Below are 9,300 nucleotides of genomic sequence, written 5' to 3' on the forward strand. Positions count from 1 at the left end.
GGTTCGAATCCCGTTCCGGCGTATTCCGGGCGGCCCTATAAGAAAGTACACGCACGGAACTTTTTGCATTTTTTTTTTCATTTAATTCGATCATTATTAATTGCTATTTTCGTTTTGATATGACATTATTACTCATAAAATATTTTTCAAATTTTAAAAACGATTTTTGATCTCACACATTACATTTTATACTGCTTGATTGATGATGACAAAATATATTATATTATAATATACTTTACACGAACGTTAAATTACACAATAGTATTCAATTAAACCAATTATAGTTATTGCTAACAGTGCACAATTCAAATGTACATATGTGATATTGCATATCACTGATATGCAATTTATATTATAGCCTGAGAACATTCTATTGATGACGATACAGTTGTTTCACTCAGTTTTAACGGTGAATTCACTATTTTATATAAACAGTGGAAAAACAGTAGCAAATTTTTTTTCTTTTGATTTTTAAATATTTTGTCATCACAGAAAGCGCATAATATTTCTTTTCGATATCTAACCATCTATAAAATATTAAAAAAAAAATATTAATTATGTATAGTTTTTTTGATTTTCAACTAGCTAACGTTTGACATGCGTTTTCCATAATGCGTTTAACATCTCTCCTTTACGCCCACGTCGTCCGCGATCCGACGCAGTCGGATCGCCTACCTGGGAGGTTCAAACGCGTTTAATTGGATTTTCAGTGGTGATCGCTTGAAAAATCGAGCGCTCGATTCGACTTAAACTTTTTTGCGTACTAAACAGCACAACGCTTTCGACGTCAGGAGGTATGACAATCTTAATTTTTTTTTTTTGGGTCTTTCATAAAACGATCAAAGAGCGTTTGAACAATTTCATTCAGCTCTCCTAAAACATTCTGATCTTTTGACTGGTCTGTTATCGCTAGTTTTAATGAACATTCTGCATGTTTCCACCTAAAATCACATAAATGTGTTCTATCATATTTTTACATTAATATACACTAACTTTATTTCAAAGTAAATACAAAGAAAAAAAATATTCATTTATATATATATATATATATTATATATATTACCTGTCTTTATCATCAATATGTTCAATGTTTTTGGTTTTATAATGTGCCAACGTCCAATAATCAGTACATTTTTCATCAGCAACCGATTTAATAGTTACAACTCCTCCACTTTGTCTGATTGTAATCGAATTCATAACATCTTTTGCAATTTTTTCATTTTGTATTAATTGGGTAACTTTTTCTTGATAAGAAATATTCTATAAAATCAAATTATAAATTTATTCTTTGAATATCTTATAAAATGTTATACTACTCACTTTTTTTGGTTTTTTTTTTAACGTTTTTCTATTTTTCACATCTTTCCTTTTTTGTCCGGTAAATTTCGTTATCGATGTAATTTCTGGTTCCATAATTTCAACCTATAAATATAGTAAGCGATTAGTTAATACCTAGTTTGTTAAAAAATGTTATGATACGAGTATGTTATACATTTTTATATTTAAAAAAATTATTTATTATTAGTATTAAATATTTAAATTTAAATCAAACTAAGGGCCGATTTCACCAACGCAGTTAATCGCGGTTAGCTCACCTTAATCACCATTAACAGTAGTGATGGGCAAGAGTGACTAATTACTACCGACTTAGTCGGTAGTACCATATGACTAATTTAGTTACTCGAACATTTTTATTATTCGACTTATTTTTATTATTCGACTAATTATTATTATTCGACTTATTTTCATTATTCGACTAATTATTATTATTCGACTAACTTTTATTATTCGACTAATTATTATTATTTGACTAATTTTTATTATTCGACTAATTATTATTATTTGAATATTTGATTAATTTTAACTTACTATCATTATTCAATTCGACTTATTTTTATTATTCAACTTTTTTTTATTGGACTGATTGGCAAACATGAAACAATGCAAACTAGCATGAATTACTCTTTAATTCAACAATATAACAAAAAACATAAACATTATTATAACATTATATATATAAACTAGGAAAAATAAATACAAATTTACAACTGTTTTAAATTTTTGTTTAAAAATATTAACATATCTAAATTTTTTGGATGTGTTCTATTTCTTTTGGCTGACATAATTTCACCTGCTTTTGAAAATATTCTCTCTGAAGGTACTGAAGTAGCAGGGATCACTAAATACTTCAATGCTAAGTTGAATAATTCACCCAACAGTATTTTGTGTTTGATCCAAAAATCGGTTGGCTTTGATTTCCTATTGGAGTGTGGTAGACTGAAATATTGTTTTAAAATGTTATCCGCAGAGCTTACTGATGTAACTTGAGTTCGTTCTGTATTCAGTTTATCATCCAAGAAACTCCATAAATCGACAGCTTCATTATTAGAGATGGTTTGAATTTCAGGAGTTTCAGAAATATTAGAATTTTCTTCTGCAATGTTAAAAAACATATATTTTTATAATTAATCAAAATTTTTTATGTAAAAAAAAAATGTATTAATAGTATTAATTCCTTACCATTCAAATGTTCACTGATAAGTAAAGATAGTTCATCTGTAATACTCTTTTCTGCGTTTTCAGCATTAATTGTATGCTGAAATGCCAATTTTTTAAAACGAGGGTCAAGTAGAGTCGCTCTTGAAAACTCAGGTTTAGGATTTTGCTCTTCAATGAGTTTAAAACGACTGTTTAAATTTTCCAGCAATTTTTGCTTGAGTAGCTGACCTAAGTATGTTCTCGTCTTGTTTTGATACTAGAGAAATGTGTAAACCTAAAAATATTTGTTTAATTATTTATTATTTATTTAATTTTTTTGAATATCTTACTTACCTCTTACTAATGGAATAACCATTGCCAATGTCGGATAGTTCTCTCCTGATAACTCAGTAGTCATTACTTCAAATGGTTTTAATATGGGGATAATATCTTCTATTACTTCCCATTCTTGCGCATTTAACATTACAGGCCCATCTTTTAAGGAAAGCATAGCATAGGTCAATGGTTCTTTTAATTCGACCAGTCTTTCCAACATCAATAGGCTACTGTTCCATCTAGTTGACACGTCTTGTTTAAGTTTTAATTTTAAAGCTCTTAACTGTGTTAATTTTTCGGCTAATTTCCTATTTGCAACTTCACTTTTTTTAAAATATGTCACAATGGAACGACACTTCTTTAATAAATCATTTAGATTTTGAGTATTTTGACATTCATTAGGTTCTAAAACATCATTGTCAGTATTATCACCATATGGACTTCTAAATACTAAAGCTTGGGTAACAATTAAATTTAATATGTGCGCTGTACAAGGTATGTGTGGTATTCGTAATTTTTTTACGGCAGATTTAATATTAGCCCCTGAATCTGTTACGATTGCTACAATTTTGTGTCTAATTCCCCATTCATTAAATATATTTTCCAACGTTTGACTAAGATATTCCCCTGTATGACTATTTTCTAATTTTAAAGTGCATAACACAAATGTTTTAAGAACGAAAGCACTATCAAACGTGTGGACAGTAATAGTCATAAACGAATCTGTATTTAATGATGTCCATATATCCGAAGTAATGGAAATATAGCTTGATTTGTTCAAAATATCTTGTAGTTTATTTTTGGTAGTAGAGTATAGTTCAGGTAAGATGCTTCTTGTTAGTGTTCGGCGACTTGGTAAAAGCTCTAAGTACCTTGAATCAAGCAATCGAATAACGTTTTGAAATCCACTATTTTCAACAAACGATAGTGGTTGCAAATCATCAGTTATCATTTCAACAATCGATCTCACAAAGTCTGTCTTTTGTTTTTCTGATGGAATACCAAATCTATAAAAAAAAATATTTGTTTATTTATTTATTGAATAAACAGGCGTGAGCCCAGGTTAAAATAATTAGGTGTACAATACAATAAAAAAATAACATAACATGAATAATATAACAAAGTATAAAATATAAATTAAACTAAACAATGAATACAAAAAGTAAAACTATGAAAGGAACAGCGGATCCTCATTGGCTAATTTCATTATTCTCGTAATAGGTTCATTTTTTAGATAGTTTGTGGTGCAGAAGGGTATTAAGAAAGGATGATTATAATGAATAAATTAATATAAATTAAAATAGGCAAGATATAAAGAATCTTTGACTAATATTTGTGAATTTTTTTTATTTTTTTTATTTCATCAAATTACTGAGATATAAATGTCACGAAAAAGGTTAAAAAATACATACAAATCTGTTAGATAAATATTTATATGCAAAAGTATTTTAAAATCTTTTTTTTGTACTAAAAAATGTAAATAAATCAAATAAAATTACCTTTTTGAAAGAAGTAATTGCTTTGTTTGATTTTTCAATACAGGTACTTGAACTTCATTAATTGAATTGTTTGTCATTATAGTTGTTTCCCTAAAACTACGTTTGGATGTTGATGTTGATGCCTCTCCTAAATAAAATACAAAATTGAAATTAAATTAAAACATCAACTAAAAAATTATACTATCACTTACCTTGTTGAAATCGCAAATCTAAATCTTTGTCCAATTCAAATTTAGACTTATCTGCGTCAAGTTTTGACTTATGTTTACGGCGCAAATGTTCGTGCAGATTTGATGTACCGTGACCATGTTTGTACACAGTATGACATAAATTACACTTAGCTTCGTCAGGTTTATTTATATTTTTAGTGAAATAGCACCACACGTTTGATGAATTTTTTTTACTTAACATTTTATACGAGTTTATAACAGTTTAAACTCAATAGCTTATAGTCTATACCGCGTATAACTATCGAATGATAACTAACTAGTAACTACTAAGGTACTTTGGGTATTAAATATTTATCTAAATAAAACCTATGCAGAACAATAGACCTTACATTTTCTTAGAATTACCCATTTGTAAAAACCTAGCGGCTAGCTCAATAATGGTCTCCTATATAATCCTTTGTAGTGTGTGCGACGTGCGCCGTGCCCGTGCGTGTCATTATCGGTATTTTTGTTTTGACTAGTTATAAATAGAATTACGACTAAAATTTAAATTTCTTAGAATTACCGATTTATCAGTTATTTTAGTTGAATAATTAGTCGAATAGTTTCATTTATTCATATTAGTTGGTTGAAAAGAAGTAGTCGAATAATTAGCCGACTAATTTCATTTATTCATATTAGTTGGTTGAAAAAAATAATCGACTAATTTCTATGATTTATACATAGCTGGTTGTGCATATTATTAGTCGAATAATAGTCGGTAGTACGTGATGAAAACCGACTAATAGTCGGTAGTATCAAATAGTCGTTTCTGCCCATCACTAATTAACAGAGATAACCAGATTTTTTGGATTTCACCAAACTCGGTTAAGCGTAACCGACGCGTAATCGCGATTAAGAACTAACCGACCAATTTCGGCCGATTAGTGTTGTTGATCACGGTTAGAAATTTCTACTATCAGTACTTATCAGTAATCAGTTGTTTATTATTGTTTAATGTTTTTAATATTTTTGAATGTGCATAAAAAAACCGTTTTAAATTTTTAATTAAACTCGTACTTGGAGATCGAAATAATCAGTTGTGTTGTAGTATCTGCAGTTATTTCATATTTAAATATTCAATGCATCGTACTAGGCAACGAGTTATAAATATTGCTTTTGAAGATGACGATGACGATGATACCGAAGACGAGTTCGTCATCTTCGCAATCAGGCGTCCTAGATGGATTCGAGAAAGGGCTGAAGACTTTAACAATCTAGATGATATCGATTTTGTTACCAGGTACAGGCTTAGTAAGCCAACAGTTTTGTCGATCCTAGAAAAAATAGAAGATGCACTCGAATTTGAAACGGATAGGTTAGTAAATGTGTTGTTAGAAGATACTTATATGAGAAATACATAGGTTAAGTACCAGTACCACATTTTATTTTTTCTTTAAATTACAAAGCAATCTATTAAGTATAGGTACTTAGAATTCTAATATTTTTTTTCTTTTCAATAGGAATAACTGTATTTCTCCAATAAATCAATTATTATGTACTCTCCGTTATTATGCGACTGGGTGCTTCCAAACCACTGGAGGGATCTCTGTGGTTTTAGTTCCTCAACGGTGAATAGAATTGTTCACAAAGTAAGCTGTGCTATTGCACACCTACGTAGTCAATATATTCATTTTCCTGACAACCCAGAAGAAATAAGACGGACGCAGTTGGAGTTTTACCGAAAAGCCAAGTTCCCGAGAGTTATTGGTGCCATTGACTGCACTCATATAAAACTATGGTAATCACCAGGTAACTGCTAATCAATAATACATATTATCATCCCTTTTTTACTAGTACCAGTCATAGAACAAAATTGTTCCTAAACATTATGGTGCTTAAGCACTAGCTAACACGAAAAACTCACCACACCCAAATTTCTTTCAAACCCCCTTGAGCTTTTACAATAAAAGTCAATTACAAAAACAACAATTTTATCATATTCACATAAGATGTTGTAATTGTAGTTACAAAATATTAAAGACACATATTATACACCATTTTTTTAAAATCAAAATCAAGTAATAAAATGTAAATAATAAATAATACAATAATAATAATAAGACAAAAAATAATAAGGGTGTAAAGTTTAAGTTTGAAAGCATTAAGCACCTCTGTGATTTATGCCTATGGTACTAGTGAACAGGGCTATTTAAAGGTCATTTGAATTTTTTAATTAAATATAAGTGGTCGTTATATTTTTCAGATGGAGATACTGCTGAGCGTTTTAGAAATAGAAAAGGGTATTATTCATTGAATGTCTAGGCAATATGTAATGTCAATTTAGAAATTATGGATGTAGTAGCAAGGTATGACGGAAGCACTCACGACTCCAGAATATTCCGAGAAAGTAAAAGAAGAGCTTTGTTCGAGCAAGGAGTGTATAGGGATGCAGTACTAGTAGGGGATAGTGGTTACGCTTCATCTAGTTATATGATGATACCACTCCACGAATGCCATACACCAGCAGAACAATTGTACAATGAGTCACAAATCCGGACAAGAAATTCTATAGAAAGATTTTTTGGTGTTTGGAAACGACGTTTTCCCATCATGGGTTTGGGGTTAAGAGTGAAACTTATGCGTGTATTTCCTATTATAACTGCGACATTAGTTTTAAATAACATTGCTCGTAGAGCAGGGGAGCCAGTCCCCATAGGATTTGAAATGACACTTCTTGCTCCTTGGGAAGAAATTCTTGCCCAGGATAACATACCAAATGAATATGTACCAAACCCCATACAGCATAGGGTAACAGACCAAAATCGTGAACGGCAGATGTTAATAATTGAAGGTCATTTTGAGAGGTAAATTAATATTATACCTATAGTAATAAATTAGAATATCTGCATTTTTTTCAGTTAAAATGGAAAATAAAGATCACTAATAAATTTTAAATACTAACTATTTTTTTTTTTTTTTTGTTGCATACTCAGATTGGCTACACAGGATGAACAATACTAAGTAAAGCAAATGTATTTTGTAATAATATTTTAAATATATGTATTTTATTATATTTTAAAGTTGTAGTATTTATGTGTGTATATTATTTCTGTATATTCATTATATAAAATTAGAAATTCAATGCACTGTTACATTTGTTTTATTCAATCAATTCTTATTCTTAATTTAATAAATTTACCATATTTCAACTTAATATGAAAAAAAAAAAGATTAATTTTTAAGACTAGAAAAATAATGAAATATTCTAATTAATATTTGTATGACTGAAACTCAAAGCTGGGCACTAGTTTTGATGCATATTAACTTAATAACTTCACTAGTTGAATTTAATGTGTAAAATAATCCAATCTAACTCGTTAAAACCAATAAATAAATAGGTATTTTTTTACAGATAATAATTTTAATAAATATAATCATTATTGAGTACTTTCTAAGGTATTTTTAATTTTATATCAAAAATATTGATTTTTATTTGAATTTTTTAATACTATAATTTTACTTATATATAATATATTATGTATGAATTTTTGTATTTATATTGTGTCAATATAGAATAGGTAATAAGGTTATTACCTTAAATAATAAAGTATTACTTTATAATTCCTATTTACTTAAGAAAAGGTTTATACCTTTGTCTTTTATAGACAAATATGTTATATTATACTGTTTGTATATATATTATTTTTTTTAAATTTCTATATTCTAATGAGTTATGAATTATGATATAAACAAAGAAATAAAGCTTATTACTTATTACCTGTCTACCTACTTCACATTTTATCAATATTAGTTGTTCAATTTAATTTTTTATTCATCTCCAATAGTTCAAGTTCGTTAGTTACCTTCATTAACATTATAACTAATTTATCTAATACATTAAATTTTGAAAAACAAATTTTTAAATTTTGATTTTAAACAAAAAAAAACTTATTTCCAATGTTTATTCTAATTTAGTTTGTTATTGTATTAAAGTAACAAAACTTTAACTACTTGAAAAATACAACTTGCCCAGCTTTGCTTAAATTAAGGTATAATTAAAAAATAATAGTAGACAATTGTATAGAATACATATTTATTTAATAAGCTTATCAAAGTGATAATGTATTATAATGTATGAATGTGTACACAATTTAAAAAAGAACAGTTTTATACTTAAATAATTGAAATGAAAAAATAACAATTGGTAGTTAAAATTTAAAATAATAAAAAATAAATTATCACATAAATAATTTTTGCAAGCTGCAACCAGTTCTTAAATAATAATAATAATAGTAGTTACAAAGTCAGACTTATATAAGTTGAAAAAGGTTTAAAAATTTACTTAGTTTCATCGTTAGCAAACACCCATTGTACACCAGTTTCTCGCTCTATTTGAATTCTTAGTAATTCAGTTTTCATTTCTTCTTGTTTTAACTTCTCTTCTTCCTGCTTCAACTTCTGTTCTTTTTGCTTTTTTTTTAGTTGAAGTATCTCTATTTCTAATTCGTGCTCTTTATTAGCATTGACACTTACAGAATGAAGTGAAGCGATTTTAGTTTCTAGAAGAGTCTGTGATGCTGATGAGGTTAAGACTGGTCTTCTTCGGGACACAACATTTTTAGTGTCGCCTGGATTTTTGCGTTGAATTACTTTTGGAGATGCAGCAATAGAGGACTGCAATTCCGTCGCTGTGCTGGTGTTGGGCGGAAGACTGGATGAATAGGGTAGTGGCTGGGAAAATGATTGTGAAGGTTGGCAGAGAGCAGCAGACATTGGAGTCTTCAGCATAGCTGGGCTATACTGCGACCAGTCATTTTCAGTTGTCATACTGCTTT

General features: G+C 28.7%; 1 protein-coding gene and 1 pseudogene across 1 annotated transcript; one reads left to right on the top strand and one right to left on the bottom strand.

Annotated features, from left to right (window-relative positions):
- Nucleotides 1-805: 805 nt before the first annotated feature.
- On the bottom strand, nucleotides 806-4,724 carry LOC112596728 (zinc finger BED domain-containing protein 1-like). The gene is made up of 7 exons (XM_025342512.1): nucleotides 4,505-4,724; nucleotides 4,314-4,440; nucleotides 2,840-3,821; nucleotides 2,521-2,755; nucleotides 2,061-2,434; nucleotides 1,064-1,260; nucleotides 806-941 (listed from the first exon to the last, which is right to left on the bottom strand). The coding sequence occupies exons 1-7, from the start codon at nucleotides 4,722-4,724 to the stop codon at nucleotides 806-808; spliced, it is 2,271 nt and encodes a 756-aa protein (XP_025198297.1).
- An 880-nt stretch (nucleotides 4,725-5,604) lies between these two features.
- Nucleotides 5,605-7,333, top strand: LOC112596730 (annotated as a pseudogene).
- Nucleotides 7,334-9,300: the final 1,967 nt, after the last annotated feature.

This window comes from Melanaphis sacchari, unplaced genomic scaffold (genome assembly GCF_002803265.2).
Source record: "Melanaphis sacchari strain LSU unplaced genomic scaffold, SCAv2.0 Contig340_pilon_pilon, whole genome shotgun sequence".
Lineage (NCBI taxonomy): Eukaryota > Metazoa > Arthropoda > Insecta > Hemiptera > Aphididae > Melanaphis > Melanaphis sacchari.

Excerpts from the sequence above, each read along its gene's own strand:
- LOC112596728 (XM_025342512.1), bottom strand. The coding sequence starts at position 4,724 with ATGTTAAGTAAAAAAAATTCATCAAACGTGTGGTGCTATTTCACTAAA. Across the intron at positions 2,756-2,839 it reads TGGCAATGGTTATTCCATTA|TATCAAAACAAGACGAGAAC; the intron begins GTAAGAGGTAAG and ends ACATTTCTCTAG. Across the intron at positions 1,261-2,060 it reads TGTTAATATTTTTAAACAAA|AATATTTCTTATCAAGAAAA; the intron begins AATTTAAAACAG and ends TTGATTTTATAG.